Source organism: Cryptomeria japonica, chromosome 7 (assembly GCF_030272615.1).
Source record: "Cryptomeria japonica chromosome 7, Sugi_1.0, whole genome shotgun sequence".
In the NCBI taxonomy this organism is placed as follows: domain Eukaryota; kingdom Viridiplantae; phylum Streptophyta; class Pinopsida; order Cupressales; family Cupressaceae; genus Cryptomeria; species Cryptomeria japonica.
The window spans coordinates 44,765,711-44,783,914 of record NC_081411.1 but is presented as its reverse complement, the minus strand read 5'-3'; the positions used below and the strand labels follow the sequence as shown (position 1 = coordinate 44,783,914).

At 32.6% G+C, this 18,204-nt stretch overlaps 1 protein-coding gene across 2 annotated transcripts in view; it reads left to right on the top strand.

Annotated features, from left to right (window-relative positions):
* Positions 1 to 16,013, top strand: part of LOC131046519 (uncharacterized) — a 47,793-nt gene extending 31,780 nt beyond the window's left edge. The window contains exons 1-2 of one of the 2 annotated variants that reach the window (XM_057980286.2): positions 4,754 to 5,149; positions 15,385 to 16,013. In XM_057980286.2, the coding sequence (XP_057836269.2) occupies positions 4,795 to 5,149; positions 15,385 to 15,734 (705 nt within the window). In that variant the 5' untranslated portion in view covers positions 4,754 to 4,794 and the 3' untranslated portion in view covers positions 15,735 to 16,013. Of the gene's footprint in view, positions 1 to 4,753; positions 5,150 to 15,384 lie in introns of those variants that run through there. The other variant, XM_059209129.1, reaches the window with a different exon arrangement.
* Positions 16,014 to 18,204: the final 2,191 nt, after the last annotated feature.

The window sequence follows — 18,204 nt, the reverse complement described above, 5'->3', positions numbered from 1 at the left end:
GTCTCTACTTTTAAACTATTATTTCAATAGTAGTTAATATTTTGTTAGTTTGTATTTGAATTATTGTATAAATCCTAAACTAACTTGATTCAAGTACAACAAAAACATGTAGAAACAACTTTATGTCAATTTGTCATGGAAGAATACTTGTCACAACTAAATTGATACTCAATATTATGTGTTCTTATCTATTGATACTTGGAAGTATGTGGAATCTAATAGTACTCTTGGCCACAACATTTGTCATGGAAAAGGATTTGTCATGAATAAATTGTTAGTCAATATTATGTGTTATTATGTATTAATACTTGGAATTATGTGGAATCCAATAGTACTCTTGGCCACAACATTTGTTATGGAAAAGAACTTGTCACGACTAAATTGATGGTCAATATTGGCTTTGACTTGTTTTTTTATTTAATATATTTTATTTAAATTTGTATTAGTTTATAAGTAGATACAACATCATAGTCCCTACTTAATATGTTGTATATGTCCTAAAATAAACTAACCTTAATCAAGTAGAAAAAAGCTTGCAAGGACTACTTTATGCCAATTTGTCATGGAAAAGGGTTTATCACATTAAATTGATTGTCAATATTATGTGTCGGTATCCATTGATGCTTGGAATAACATGAAATCAAATGTACTTCTGACCAAGAGTTTTTGTAGACTTGCTATTTTATACATCTATCAATTTAAAAAAGTTTTTTTCTTTTTTTATTGAATATATCTATGATTGTGTCTTATCTTTGGAGTTGTATTTATTTTACTTGTAATTTTACTCTTTTTTTATCAACAATTTTTTTTTGCATTAATAAAAACAAAATAGTACAATATTCATGAAAAAAATGGAGGGTGATAAAGGACATATCTATTGCGTCTACTGTAACTCTTTGTTTTAATATGCATTTGTAATGTACTATGAAAAAGTTAGTAATGTATCTTTATTTTTTGTTGTTTTTTTTTTGTTTTAATCTTTACGATTTTAAGAATATGATTTTTCATCATTTTTTCTAATATATGAGCATCATTTTATAAGTGATAATCTAGATACTTATTCATAGAAAAGAAATAAAGTAATATATTTGATGGCAAGGAAGATGATTCAATAGCTTAAATGGATACTATCTAGTCAAATAATATGATAACTAAGAATAAAAAGTAAATTTACAACTAAAAATATTAATAAGTTATTAATATAAGAATATATGTATGTAATACCTCATTTCTAATAATTTTATTTTAGATTTAAAAGTTACTCTATAGAAAGTACCATTTTTTAACACCTCTTTACAAAGAAAAATATCTTGTCTTCACTAGAGAAACATTTGATCTCTATAATTGGGTGCATAGTTGATTTTAAGTTATTATTTATTCATTCCAACAAAGGAAAAATTTACAAAAGATTCAAATTTAATATACTAAAATAATTTTACTTTATTATTTTTTAATAATAAGTTGTTCACATAAAAAAAAATCATACCAAATATTTTTTTGTTCTCTATTTTCTATCATCATTCTCTATCTATCTCTTTATTTCTATCTCTCTATATTTATCTCTCCCTCTAAATCTCTATCTATTTATCTCCCTCTTATTCTCCACCTCTATTTTAATTTCTACTTCTATGTACTCTTAATTAACTGCACTATTGTTAGGAGCTTAATGCATTGTGTCCCTTGTTTATATTAAAAAATGTTAGGAAAAATAAACATTAACTACAACTCATTGAACAATGAAAGAAAAATGAATATTAAGTCCAAGGGGTTGAGATTAGTTGGTTAAAGCATTGAGTTCTCAATGTGGAGACCCAAGTTCAACTCCCATGAGGGACATCTTTGTGGAATTCTAAGTTGTGACCTTTGGTCTTCCAATTGAAATGAGCTTTGTGATTCTATGATACTTAATACAAAAAAAAAATGAATATTATAACATCTTAGGAATTATATCTAACTTCAACACAACGAAGTAAAATGTTATAACCATTGATCTCAATTGTTTGAATACAATAGTTTTATTCTCCAAAGCATCTACATTTATATACAAGTGAATTATTAATAAAAATAAGATTTAACCTACTTTTAACACAACAATGATAGATGAATTGCCATCATAACCTTATTGTACTCATAACACAATCATGGTTAAGGTAGATTCCAACCTCATATCTAAACCTAAGGACTCCAACTTTTGTGAAATGCACTTGTATTTAAATATTAAAAAATTGTCAAGAAAAATAAATATCAACTACAACTAATTGAACATTTGATAAAAAATATGATCCAAGATCAAGAATCACTACATGAATTTTTATCTTAGATGTAACTATAGGAATTGTATTAAATGTCTCTATAATGAAAGGAAAAATGTATAAGTGTTGATCTCAATTCCTTGAATATAATACCTTTATTCTCAAAAAAACTTACATTTTTTATATTAAAATTTTGCTAAGAAAACTAAATTTTGAGCTATTTTTTACTTACCAATGGTAAATTATAGTTAATTAAGAGCAACAATTATAGTTTTTGATTGAAATAAGTGGATGAAGATCCCCCAAACCATTACAAATCAGAAACAGGAACAATCAAAACCAAAGGGTGTTACAAAGACAAAACAACAGAGTTACCCAAGAGGAAACTAAAGGAAGGAATGAACACAACCTTATGGACCTTTACAACAAACTAACAAATTGAAAAAAAATAACATCGATAGAAATAACCAAAATAGTCTGTAAAGTAGGACACTATGAACCTGAGTTGGGACCCACTTATAGGCCCAACGAAACAATCTAGGCATTCTAAAGAATACAAGACTTCCTCCTTTTCATAGGGAGAACATTAATCTAAGAAGAATCATCTTTTCTAGGGGAGCTGAGTAGACCAATGTTGGAGGAATCATGAGAGGTAGCAGACGAATCACTTAGTTAGGACACCAAATTTGGAAAGGGAACCTAATAGTCAAGGGATAGAGAGTGAGGAACCATAGATTGGATGAGGCTAGAACTCAAGAGACCTATAGAAGGACCCAGAGGAGGAGCCACATGACTAGTAACAGGGCTCAAGCTACCAAAACAAACAACCCAAAATAAGGAGGTGTGAAAAATTGTTGAAGACTCAAACCCAAAATCTGAAGTAGTGGGAATTTAAGTCATGAGATGGTAAAGGTTAATGTCCTTCCAATAGGTGGGAGAAGAATGTTGACAAGAACTACATGGACAAGAAGAAGCTAAATGACCCATAGCAAAACAACATCTGCATTGGAAAAGGATCCCTTCATAGTCTAGAATCTATCACTTAGGCAATTCACCTACCTCCATGGGGATCTCAACATAAATTATCTTTGAAAGGTCCAAATCTACCAACATTTAAGTGTAGGAAGTATGAGAGAAATAGATAGTAATAGGGTCCACCTTAAGAAAATGACCTACTATATTAGCAATAGCTTTTTAGGCAAAGTTGCACCAAAAGTGGAGGGGGAGCTAATGAAGCCTTACCTAGATATGATAAACAACAACAGATTAAGCTAGGGGGTTAAAATAAGGTGACCAGGGATGAAGCGACATACCATGAGACACACATTTTTAGTCACCCATGGTCAAAACTGCATTCCAATCTACGGTACAATCAAAGCGAATAACAAAGAGACCATGAGAACACGGGTAAATCCCAACCTTACCAAAGACCACCAAGTTCTAGTGCTCTGAAATCTAGAAATGCAACTTAGGAAGCGAGGACCACAAGGGATTGAACTTGCAAATTAATTCCTTCCTTTCAAAGTAGGAAATGTTTTCTAGCACCTCGTCAGTAAGAGCCACCTCTGGAACAAAGGAGGCACATGGGAGGCACTTGTTAGCCATAACAACAAAGCCCATCAAAGGTTTGCATAGTAAATTAGCAAAGAATTTATTAAGTGGGGAGTTCGTCGAGACCTCAAGGATGACAAAATCATTAGAGGCAAGAGGTAAAGTTTTCATGAAAGGGGAAACAAAACCTATATTGGAGATGTCGACCACCAAGTTGCATGCCATAGAGCCATTAACCCTTGCGGTCTTAGGTGGGAGGCTGCAAGAATTTGAAAAAGAAGAGTGAGAGATCAATGTGGGAGTTATCAATCAATTATAGGTAAAACAGTAAGAATTTTTTATCAAAAAATCCAAAATATAGAAAAATAAACATGTCATATGACACGCTCTTTTTAAATTTTGAATTATATTTTATTACAAAATATGACCATCAAATTGAAACTACGATTGAATCACAAGAGAGTCTTCAACTAATCATGCCAATCTCCACTCACAAGACTTTACACCCTTACTAATAAGGTGCGATGAGTCAGGTCTCTTGACATTTCAGACCTCACATCATTTCTTCTTCGAAAGAAACAAGAAGCGTAGAAAATGCAAACAAAAGACAACGATTTTGATGAATTATTTACGTCAGGTCTTTAGTCATGGGCGACGGAATTTTCACAGCAGCAAAGTTTTCCTAGGAAAAAATTATTTAGAGTTTCTAGAATCGACAGTACGGTTTGTCTTTTACTTTCTTTTAACCAAGAGGAATACTATAGTTTAGTTGAGTGATCTTTTCATAATAGACTTTTTGTCACACAAATCCAAATTAAAATCCACGACCTGAATCAACTAAAACGACAGCCAAGATTAGGTGAGTAGAGCCCAGCGATTTACAGTTTTATTTATTAAACTAAATATAAATCCCACAACACTAATATTTTCATCACAGTTCAACATGGCTCTCGCAGCTCTGTCCACAGTCTTTTCCTTTCTGAAAGGATTTATGAACATAAAGGAGATTATTGCGACGGGTCAAGCAGGGGACGGCCGAGAGAAAGCTTTACTCGACCATGTCCTCAAAACTTCTGAAAAGGGCAATCCTCTCTCCGTCTTAAATGTAATAGACTCCTTTGCAAAGACCTCTAGCTGGCTCATGAACATTGGGGACGATAAAGGACCCATTTTAGATAAGGCCCTTCAGAAATATAATCCAAGGGTCGTTCTCGAGCTTGGGACATTCTGCGGGTATTCTGCTGTGAGGATTGCTTCGCAGCTGCACAAGGAGGGCAGTAAGCTTCTGTCTTTTGAGATGAGTGCAGACAATTGCACCATCGCCAGGCAAATTATCGAGCACGCAGGTACCTTGCTTTTTCTTGGCCAGTTTATTAAAAATCATTCATCTTAAATAGATCAGAGACAATTGTGATGATTAGTTAACTCTGTCCACGATCTTTCTTTTGTGTCCTTTCAACAGCCTCTTGCCCTCATCCTCCTGCATCATGTTTTTTCAAAGGTTAATTTTGTTAGAAACAAATCACACTCAGGATCAGTAGTTCGGTGATTTTTGTATACTCAAACAGCAAATTGAAAGAACTTAGGTTTGAGTCTTAGTTTGTCCAAAATAAAATTCAATATCGTATCGAAGTCAGGCTAGTTTAAGAATCCTAAACAAATCTAGAGTAGCTTAAAGTATTTTAGGCTAGTTTAAGAATCCTAAGGATCTCTAGAATAGCTTAAAGGATATTGTAAATAAGGCACGCCATGATCAAAGATGGATTGAAACTTAGTGGTAGACCATTCCCGCAGGAAATGAAAGGCTGTAACTTTGAGTTTTAACTTATCTATTAAAAAATCAACAGACCTCAGTATTTGTGTGCTCCTACCAGTGTCAATTATTCAACATTAATTTATTTAAATGATTGAAATATTTTTTTTATCTCATTTATTATTTTTATAAATATCAATCATAGCTTGTTAAACAAGATAGAAGTTACGATATTATGCTTGGAAAACCTTTGTCTGTTAATACTCTTGACAATCATTTCAGACCCCTGATAATGGGTAGTTTCTGGTCTTTTGGGGTATGGTTTCTCTCCAATTTTCAGATTTCATTTTTTTTTGATACTTCTGAATCTATTGATTCTAATCTATGTCTTATTTTAATATATTTTGGCCTCAGTCTTTTAGAAAAAAAGAATTCAACAGTCTTTTTGTCTTTTGAAAGGGAGTTCACAAGTTCAAATCTCACAAAAGATAAGACATGCATATCTCATTTTTACACAGTTTGCTAACTTAAACAAAGAATAAAAATAAACCCATATACAAGCTGCCCTTATCCTAGACTATAATAATCTTTCTTTCTTTTCCTTTTTCTCGCTTTTACAATTCTTGAATACTGTCTGTCCTCTAGAAATATTAAAAAATTTGAAGACCGAAAATATGGTGAATTGTAGTCTGACATATATATATTAAATGGGAAGAAATTAACAATTAACAAACACCTAAAATATTTTTATTAATAATAAAGTTCAAGATGTTGACTAAAGAATCCACTTACTTAAAACTCATAATTTTGAAAGTTAAATCTAATGATGTTGAAGAGCACGTAAGATACCTTTCACTACAGTTCGGGTGGAACAGCAAGGCCGGACCCAGCTCCCACTACTGTGTTGGAAGTGAAAACACTCTGAGAGGGGGGGGGGTGAATCAGAGTGTGCCAAATTTTACCACTCAATTTTGCACATAGGACAAATGGGCAGAGACATTACAGGTTACAGAAATAAATGAATTAGATCTTAAGAAACATACTATTGCCAAAGCATGTACAAGTGATCATTAAAATGAATAATTTTCGTTGTGCACTTAAAGAAAAACAAGATGGCTGAATAGATAAAAACTAAATAATTATTGCAATAACAGCTGAGAGCAAGAATTGAAGTATCAGAGCAGCAGCTAGTGAAACACAAAGAGGCAAGATTGAAAAACATAACACCAAAAATTTTCCTGAGTGGAAAACCCTCTTGGGGTAGAAAAACCACTCGACAACAGTCTTTTTATTATCTCAAAGGGCACCAACCCTGTACATTGTTCAAGAAGAATTAAACCCCTGTTCCTCTACAAACTCAAGTTTCAATCACTGGTAGCCTTGTAACTACAAAAAAATAATGTAATCACAAAGATATCAATGATGGGAACAAAAGAATGGAGCAATAAAATGTATCCAACTACAAAGAAGTTGTTTTTAAAAGCCTCAGAACAGAGAGAGTATTTAATCTCAATCTCTAAACTTGAATATGAAATACATTAATCTTTATGTGCACATCAATGCATAAAATTTTCTAATAAAGCCTCTCTGTCTCCATGATACTCACAAAAATGTTTTTTTTTTCTTTCCCACTTGTTACAACTTTCAACGAACTATTTCTCTATTTTATAAACAAAAACAAATCTTCATGAGAAACCCTCGAAGTAGAGTTTCTAAACCCACGTTAGGGTTAGACAAAAAACTGTTTTACAATACACAGTTACATCAACTGTTTTTTTTCTTTTTTTTTAAAAACTGCTCTTCTTCAACTGATAGAAGATATTACAAAAACAAAAAAACTCTTTCATCTTTCATTTTCAAAAAACGGAAAGAACAAAACAATATTTACCATAACTGATTCGAAAACCACCAGAGAGTAAAATGCTTTCTTCATATCGTTCTTTAATCTGCTCTTGTGAAAAAGACAATAAAGATGTAGATAATACCTATCATTGAAGACCACAAAAACACCTGTAGAAATGCAGCAGCAGAATCCACATAAAAACTCCATATTATTCCAAAGAACAGAGTCAAGAATTCTATCAACAGAAAATTTGCACTGAACTGGTAAACATATCAAAAACCCATGAGCAAACTCAAAGAAACGCTCCGCATTCACAGCATAAGATACGGTGGCGGCTAGGGTTTGAAGTATGTAGAAAGGAATGTGAACATAAGCAAGCTTTTCTTTTCCAAGCTTAACCAAGACTTAGCATCCGTAAATGAAAAAAGAAACTCATTTGAAATCCATATCACATTGCTCACCATGTGGATCATAATTTCCAAGTGACTTAAGTGCTCAGTCAAATAACATACTCAGTCACCTTTTACTACCACGCAACCACCCATAATGCCAGATAGGAGTCAAACTTAACCATGATTAAGATTAGCCACGATGTACACTTTTTGGCATCAAGGTCAAAATGGGGTCAACAAACTCCCCCTTTGTCCTTGATGACAAAAACCATACCAACAATGACCTAAAAGGAATAGGCAATCTGGAAAACTGTAGTCATCAAATATATATCATAGAAAGATCAAGTGTCAAGAAAAAAAAATGACACAATATGCTGCCCATAAGACCTGTTAATAAGAGTATGTCACAGTAATATGTCACGTTATAGCCACTGCCAAAAAAAACTATTAAGATATGATGGTTTGACTATCAAGAACCAAAAACAGTCTGTCAAGAATACCAATATCAATCTGCCAAGATATGTCACTGAAGTATTAAGCGTATGTCCAAAAGAAAATGCCAAAACCTGAAGATACCAGAACCTGTGATGCAATGATACCAAACCAAAAACCTGTAGAGGCCAACGTAAGATACAAAGAATATGCCAATACAAAAACTGTAACATCAAAACCTGTATAGCATCAATCCCAAAATCTGAGCAAACAATTGTTATCAAAACCTGGTAGCACCTTATCAAAACCTGTATAGCACCAATCCCAAAATCTGAGCTGAGCAAACAATTGTCCCAAAATCTGAGCTGAGCAAACAATTGTATAGAGTACCAGATGACAATTTTCTCCCCCTTTTTGTCTCAAGGACAAAGGAATAGAACATCACAGTGCTGCTCAGTAGAGAGCTATGCTCCCCCTTAATATGTGCAGGAACTAAGAAGAGAAGACTAAGAGAAGACTCCCAACCTATCGCGAAGCCTCTCAAATGTGTCTTTAGATAAAGCTTTTGTAAATATATCAGCAACTTGGGCTTGTGAAGGAACAAACACTAATTGAAACTCATTAGCCAACACCTGATCTCGTAGAAAATGGAGTTTAATGGCAACATGTTTAGTGCGAGAGTGCATAATAGGATTTTTTGAAAGATTAATCGCACTAGTATTGTCACAATAGATTGAAATGGGCTTAATAGTAGAAATGCCCATATCAGTAATTTGATGAGACATCCATATCAGTTGTGTGCAACATGCAGTGGCTGCTATATATTCTGACTCTGCGGTGGACAGAGTGACACAATCTTGCTTTTTACTGTGCCAAGCAACAAGACAATCACCAAGAAAGAAGGCAGCTCCACTGGTGCTTTTACGATCATCTAGACAACCGGCCCAATCAGAATCAGTGAAGCCAACAAGAGTGAAGTCATTATTACAAGGATACCAAAGACCATAATCTAGTGTGCCTTGAACATATCTAAAGATTCGTTTTACAACATTCAAATGAGATTGTTTAGGTGCAGATTGAAAGCGGGAGACTAGACATACTGCAAACATTAAATCTGGTCGAGATGCAGTTAAATATAATAGACTTCCTATCATTGACCTGTACTCAGATTGATTTACTGTAGGTGAGTCATCAGATTTGGTCAATTTACAGCCTATTTCCATTGGAGTGCTGACCGGTTTACAATCTGCCATATTAAATTTTCTAATCATCTCTTTGGCATATTTGGTTTGTGACAAGAAGATACCTTGCTGAAGTTGTAACACTTGAAGACCAAGAAAGAAATTCAGTTCCCCAAACATAGACATTTCAAACTCAGATTCCATGATTTTAGAGAACTTTTTGGATAAATAGTCATTATTACAGCCAAAAATGATATCATCTACATATATCACAACCACTAGGATATCATTACCTTCAACTTTAACATATAAGTTGCTATCTACAACACCTCTAGTGAATCCATTTGCTCTAAGATGATTATCCAGTCTAGAGTACCAAGCTCTTGGAGCCTGTTTAAGGCCATAGAGTGCTTTCTTTAATCTGTATACACAATCAGGTTTGTCTGCAACTTCAAAACCTTCCGGCTGTTCCATATAAACTTCTTCATCAAGATAACCATTCAGAAAGGCAGTTTTGACATCCATCTGGTAAACTTTAAATTTTTTATAGCAAGAGTATGCAAGAAAAATTCTGATTGATTCTAATCTAGCTACTGGTGCGAATGTTTCTCCAAAATCTATTCCTTCCTGCTGAGCATAACCTTTACAAAAAAAATGAGCTTTATTTCTAACAACCTTCCCAGATTCATCAAGCTTATTTCTAAAGATCCATTTGCCTCCTATCACATTCTTATCATCTGGCCTAGGTACTAACTCCCAAGTTTGATTTTTCTCTATTTGACTGATTTCATCTTTCATTGCATTCAACCAACATTCATCAGATAAAGCATCAGAAACATTTTTGGGTTCGAAATCAGTTACCAAACAAAAATGTTCAGCCAGTTGAGCTTGTTCAATTGTTTTTGCCCTTCTTCTAGTCAAAATACCTGCATCTATATTGCCAATAACTTGACTTTGAGGATGTCTCTTTGTTATCATTTTTGAGGGTGTATAATGGAGAATACCTGTCTCTGCATTTGAATTCTCTGTATTTTCTTCATCAGAACTTGATGAACATATTTCATTTTTCTTTTCTGTTTCTGTAGGTTTAGGAACTTGATCAACCTTTGTTAAAGTAATTTCCTCTTCCTCAATATCCTGCAAATCATTACTTAACAAAAATTGTTCATCAAACCTTACATTTATTGTTTCAACAATTTTATTCAATCTATTATTGAAACATCTATAGGCTTTGCTATGAGTAGAGTATCCAAGAAAGATACCCTCATTAGTTTTAGCCTCAAAATTTCCTAGATTTTCTTCATCTCTTTTTAGATAACATTTGGCACCAAAAATTTTGAAATATTTGATAGAAGCAGCTTTTCCATACCAAAGTTCATAAGGAGTAAAGGTAGATTTTACTCTGATTTGTACACGATTCAAAATGTAAACAGCTGTGTGTACAGCTTCTTTCCAATACCTGTCTGGTAGATTTGCCTCATTAAGCATTGTGCGAGCCATTTCTTTGACTGTTCTATTTTTTCTCTCAACTACTCCATTCTGTTGAGGTGTACGAGTAGCAGCATATTGTCTCTTAATACCATGTCTTTCACAATAATCAATGAATTCTTGTGAAGTGAATTCACCACCCTTGTCTGATCTTAAGCATTTTAATTTTAGATCAGATTCTCGTTCAACCATTTTTCTGAAAATCTTAAATCTATCAAACGCTTCGGATTTGTGTTTGAGGAAAGTGACCCATACCATTCTGGTATAGTCATCAACAAAAAGCATAAAATATTTTTCACCATTTATTGACTGTGTCCTTGTAGGACCACATAAGTCTGTGTGAACAAGCTGTAATGGTCTAGTAGAAGAATGTTCTTTAGATTTGAAAGACACTTTTGTTTGCTTCCCTTTCAAACACTCTTTACAAACTGAATTGAATGGTTTACTCAAAATAGGCAAACCTCTAACATTCTAATTTTTACTGATCCTAACCAGATTGTCAAAATTTATATGTCCTAGGCGTTTATGCCATAACCAATTTTCTTCTATTTGACCCATAAGACAAATGCCTTCATTATTCTCATAACCAGTGGAATCAAGCAAACTGTAGACATTGCCAATTGTTCTCAAACCAGCAGCAACAGTTTTACCAGATTTATTTTTGATAGTACAATCTTGAGAGCTAAAAAATACACTGTAACCACTATCACAAATTTGACTGACACTCAATAAATTATGCTTTAACCCTTCAACAAAGTACACATCATGAATAGGAGTATCATCATTTAGCAGTAATATACCTTTACCTCGTACATAAGCTCCTGAATTATCCCCAAAGCGTACAAAGCCACCATTAAAGTCTTCAAGATGCAGAAATTTATTTCTATCTTGTGTCATATGGTGTGAACAGCCACTGTCCAACACCCATTAAGATTTCTTATTTGAGAGAAGTGCAGTTTGCACTATCATTGATTGCTCAATACCAGATACAAACTTAGGTTTCCATATTTTATTAGGGCTTGCCTTTGTTTTGCTCTGTATAGTAGTATGCCCAAAAGTGTTACACTTATTACACTTTACTATGTTTGGAAGGTCATATCCTTGATTGTAACCAAGCATAGGAGATCTTTGTTGCACAAATCTAAAAGTATTAACCTTATGACCAAACCTATTGCAATAGAAACAGTATCCATGAAAGAATCCAAACCTAAAAGGTTTTGTTCTATTATAAGTCTGAAATGATTTTCTAGTTGCAGGCTTAGTGTTCTATCTTGATGACTCAGCTTTATCAAAACCTAAACCAGCCAAATCTTTATGCAACTTTTGCTTGCTCAAGATATCATTTAGATGTATTGTACTTTCATTCTGTTCAATTTGTTTTTGAAGTTTTGTGGACTGTTGTTCTAATGTTTCAATTTTCTTTTCTCTTTCTTCAAGAAGGGACTTCAAGTTTGAGATCACTAAATTTGCATCATTCAACTCGACTTGTAGAATCTGATTTGAATTTTCATGTGAAGCTACAAGTTTCTTTAACCTCTTTATTTCTTTTAAAGCACAAAGCAATTCTCCTTCAAGATCAATTTCTCCTTGATCTAAATCTTCAAATTCATTTTTTGTTTTTCTAGTTACATCTTCTAATTTTGCCATAAATAGAGTTTCATCACCTTCACAGGGTGAATCATCTGATTCATTTCCAGAGTCTTCTTTAGTAAAAAGACTCTTCTTTTTCTTGAAGGTATTAAATCTCCTTTTAGGATTCCACATTTTCTTTTTGTAGAATTTTTCTGGTTTTTCCTCTTCACTGTTTTGATCACTTAGAGGACATTGAGCAGCAAAGTGTCCAACTTTGCCACAATTAAAGCACTTAAAAGGTAATTTGCCCTTATATTTCTTTTTTAGTTTTCTAACAAAAAGGGCTTCTATAGCATCTGAAAGTTCAGATTCACTGTCAAGTTCTTCTTTCTTTTCTACTTTAAAAGCTATTTCTTTTGAAGAAGAAGGATTATTACCTATCCTCATCTCATAGGCAGTAAGAATGATTTGTAGGTTATCAAGTGTCATGGTAGAAAAACTTTTCTTTTCTTCTAAGGTTGAAACCTTAGTTTCAAACTTGGGTAACAAGGTTCTAATCACTTTATTGACAACTTCCTTTACTTCAACCTCTTCACCAAGACCCTTTCTCGAATTTACTATTTCATCAACTCTAAGAAAATAGCTTGCTACTGTTTCATCTTCTTTCATTCTTAAAGATTCAAACTGATTTTTGAGTGTAAGAATTTTAGACTCCTTAACCTTAGCATCCCCTTGATAAATGGTTTCAAGTTTTTTCCAAATATCATAAGCAGAAGAACAATGCATGACTTTAACAAAAACATCTTTAGTGAGACCACATAAGAGAGCATGCTTAGCTCTGGCATTTAACTCATATTTGGTTTTATCATTAAGACCGGTAGGAATAATGGAAGGAACTGTATATTTTGTGGTCACAATATTCCACACATTAAGATCAACTGAAATGAGATAAGTTTCCATCCTAATCTTCCAGAACACATAATCAGTTCCATCAAAAAGAGGAGCTCTTGAAAGTGAAGCACCTTCCTGAGTTTGAGCCATAGATAAAAAACTTCCAAAAGACCAGGAACAGTTCCTAGGGCAGACCTAAATGGAGGGACCCTATGCTCTGATACCACTTGTTGGAAGTGAAAACACTCTGAGAGGGGGGGGGTGAATCAGAGTGTGCCAAATTTTACCACTCAGTTTTGCACATAGGACAAATGGGCAGAGACATTACAGGTTACAGAAATAAATGAATTAGATCTTAAGAAACATACTATTGCCAAAGCATGTACAAGTGATCATTAAAATGAATAATTTTCGTTGTGCACTTAAAGAAAAACAAGATGGCTGAATAGATAAAAACTAAATAATTATTGCAATAACAGCTGAGAGCAAGAATTGAAGTATCAGAGCAGCAGCTAGTGAAACACAAAGAGGCAAGATTGAAAAACATAACACCAAAAATTTTCCTGAGTGGAAAACCCTCTTGGGGTAGAAAAACAACTCGACAAAAGTCTTTTTATTATCTCAAAGGGCACCAACCCTGTACATTGTTCAAGAAGAATTAAACCCCTGTTCCTCTACAAACTCAAGTTTCAATCACTGGTAGCCTTGTAACTACAAAAAAATAATGTAATCACAAAGATATCAATGATGGGAACAAAAGAATGGAGCAATAAAATGTATCCAACTACAAAGAAGTTGTTTTTAAAAACCTCAGAACAGAGAGAGTATTTAATCTCAATCTCTAAACTTGAATCTGAAATACATTAATCTTTATGTGCACATCAATGCATAAAATTTTCTAATAAAGCCTCTCTGTCTCCATGATACTCACAAAAATGTTTTTTTTTCTTTCCCACTTGTTACAACTTTCAACGAACTATTTCTCTGTTTTATAAACAAAAACAAATCTTCATGAGAAACCCTCGAAGTAGAGTTTCTAAACCCACGTTAGGGTTAGACAAAAAACTATTTTACAATACACAGTTACATCAACTGTTTTTTTTTTTAAAAAAAAAAACTGCTCTTCTTCAACTGACAGAAGATATTACAAAAACAAAAAAACTCTTTCATCTTTCATTTCCGAAAAACGGAAAGAACAAAAAAATATTTACCATAACTGATTCGAAAACCACCAGAGAGTAAAATGCTTTCTTCATATCGTTCTTTAATCTGCTCTTGTGAAAAAGACAATAAAGATGTAGATAATACTTGTCATTGAAGACCACAAAAACACCTGTAGAAATGCAACAACAGAATCCACATAAAAACTCCATATTATTCCAAAGAACAGAGTCAAGAATTCTATCAACAGAAAACTTGCACTGAACTGGTAAACATATCAAAAACCCATGAGCAAACTCAAAGAAACGCTCCACATTCACAGCATAAGACACGGTGGCGGCTAGGGTTCGAAGTATGTAGAAAGGAATGTGAACATAACCAAGCTTTTCTTTTCTAAGCTTAACCAAGACTTAGCATCCGTAAATGAAAAAAGAAACTCATTTGAAATCCATATCACATTGCCCACCACGTGGATCATAATTTCCAAGTGACTTAAGCGCTCAGTCAAATAACATACTCATTCACCTTTTACTGCCACGCAACCACCCATAATGCCAGATAGGAGTCAAACTTAACCATGATTAAGATTAGCCACGATGTACACTTTTTGGCATCAAGGTCAAAACGGGGTCAACATACTGATGCTTATTCTCTTTCAAGGACAACTTTTTCAATGATGTTGCAGGATTTTAGTTTGTTGAATTTCGTTTTTATTCAATGCATCCTTGGTTATACTAAGCTTGGTCTATAATTTGCTTTGACTTTGGGACCAATTTAATTAAAATAGAGTTTTTAGTAACCTGCTCTTACATTCAATTGGGTATACTTCAAATTGAAAACCTATATTGAAAGAGTGCGTGTTTGGCAGGGCTGTCGTCCAAAGTTGTTGTGGTACAAGGAAAATTCAACGAGCGTATTGACGTAGCCAAGCAATTTTTGGAGGAGATGAATTCCCCATACTTTGATTTCGTTTTCATCGACCACTGGAAAGACCAATATATGCCAGATTATCTTCTATTGAAGGAAAATGCGATGGTGGGCAATGGCAGTGGGATATGTGCAGACAATATGGGGGCCATGGTGGGACCCGCCGATTTCAGGAAATATGTAAAAACCCATCCAGAAGAACTCGAGACTTGTGAATACAAGAGCAATGCAGAGTATCTTCGATGGTTGCCAGACAGTGTCACAGTCTCTACCTTTAAACTATCCACTTAGTAGTAGAAGTAAATATTTTGTTACAGTCTCTGGTTAATATATTGTATATATTTTAAACTAACCTCAGTCAAGCAGAGAAAAACATAGAGGCATTATATTCCAATTTGTCGTGCAAAAGGGCTTGTCACGATTAAATCAATCGTCAATATTATGTGTTCTTATCCTTTGATGCTTAGAATTACGTGGAATCCAACTCGCATTGTAGCATCTGCTCGACATTTTGTGGACGTGCTTTCTTATACACCAGTCAGTTTCAAAAGGTGTATACCATGTGCCCCCGTTATATTCCTTGTATTCGTTTTTATGTTCTTAATATACCTTGTATTTTCTTGTATTTGTAATGTATTATGAAAGAGGAGTAATATCTTTCTAATTTATTCAATTTAGAGGTGTGATTTTTTTCATATATTTGTTAATATATAATATTAGTTTAGAAATGATAGTCGGAGACACATAAAATTGAGTCGTCGTTGACATTGCTAATTATTTATCTATATTATTTAAATAATTTTTAAATTATTTAATGAATGTAATTTCATTTCTGTAAATTATCTTTCATCATTTTTCATCACAAACTAACTTTTCAATTTAATAAAAATGATTACTCTTCCTCCTCCTACACATAATAAATTTAATAAAAATGATAAAGAAAAGCTTTCTTTTTGTGGATGTCATCAATTTCTTGGTCATTCCACTAGTGAATGTAAGAACTTGAAGGACACGATACAACAACTACATCAATTGGGTTTCATCAATCCTCCATCTATTGATTTGCCTTCTTTGTTGCATAAGAAGTTATATTATATTCCAAAATTGTGTCCTATTTTGCGTGAATTCCCAAAATCATAATATCAGGAAAATTAAATATATGCATGTAATAACATAAATAAATAGTAAATGGAATTAGTACATAATGTAGAAGGAAATGCACACAGAAAAAATATACTAATATAGCTAGATTGATTTTTAGGCAAATACACATGAAAGTTGTAACATTCACAACATTGCATGCATAGGGGGATCACAATATCATCAATGAGGAAACCATAAAAAGATGAATGGGACACACCGATCATAGAACCATGAAATAACATGAACACATTCACTATAAAATTGAATGGACAATAAATGAAAAGAAAGTTATCCTAGCAAGTTAGAAAATCAATTCTCATATCCAAGCATGATTGAACCCTTTCTAGCAACCTTATTGATCCAATATTTGATCAAAACATTAAAAAATCAAATATTTATAATTCAAACAAACCATATTATAAATACTAAGACCTCAACAACACACTTTTTAATTCACAAATAGATTTCATAAATATTTTGGTATCATTATCGAAAGAAATCAAAATTGTCAAGAAACACACTCTTTAGAAATCTTAAATATAAAAAATATATAATACCTCCTCAAAGCATATATCCAATAGATATTTTTTTACTTTAATATAAATAATATTGAATGTATTCAAGATGAAATTTAAATTGTTAACCACTTAATCTCAATCCCTCAGAAACAATAGCTTTATTCTCCAAAAATAAAAAAACTTGCATTTATTTATATTAAAAAAAGTTAAGCAAAATAAACAACATGGACTACAACTAATTGAACGATGAAAGAAAAATGAATATTATAAAACCTTAGGAATTATATCTAACATCTCCACATTTAACTAAAATAACTATTGATCTCAATTTCTTGAATACAATGGCTTTATTCTCCAAAGCATATACCTTTACTTACAAGTGAATTGTTTAGAAAAATAAGCTTTAACATACTTTTAACTCAAGAATTATGGATGAATTGTTATCATAAAATTGTTGTACGAATTACACAATCATGTTCTTTGTAGAATACAAAAGAAAATGTTTTCAACTTCATATGTAAGTCTTTTAGAAGTATTCCAACTTTTGTGAAATACACTTTTATTTAAATATTAAAAAATTTCAAGCAAAATAAACACCAACTATAATTAACTGAATTTTTGATAAAAAAAAAATAAGATGCAAGATTAAGAATCACTACCTAAAATTTTACCTTAAATGTAACCATAGGAATTATATTAAATGTCTATATGATAAAAGAATATATATATATATATATATATATATATATATATATATATATATATATATATATATATATATATATATATATATATATATATATATATATATATATATAAGTGCGAATCTCAATTACTTTATTATAATATCTTTATTCTCCAAGATGCCTACATTTTAATACTAAAATAGTGCTAAGAAAAATAAATTTGGCCTTATTTTTGACTTAGCAATGGTAGAGTATAGTTTTTGATAAAGATAAACAAGTTTTACATAGACTTGAAACCAAAAGTTCTACAACAATTGGCCATCAGCCAAACAGACATGAAACAACATCAAAACAGGGGAGCAACCCCGAGAAGACACAAAACAAAGGAAATGAAAACAAACAAGACAAAACAAA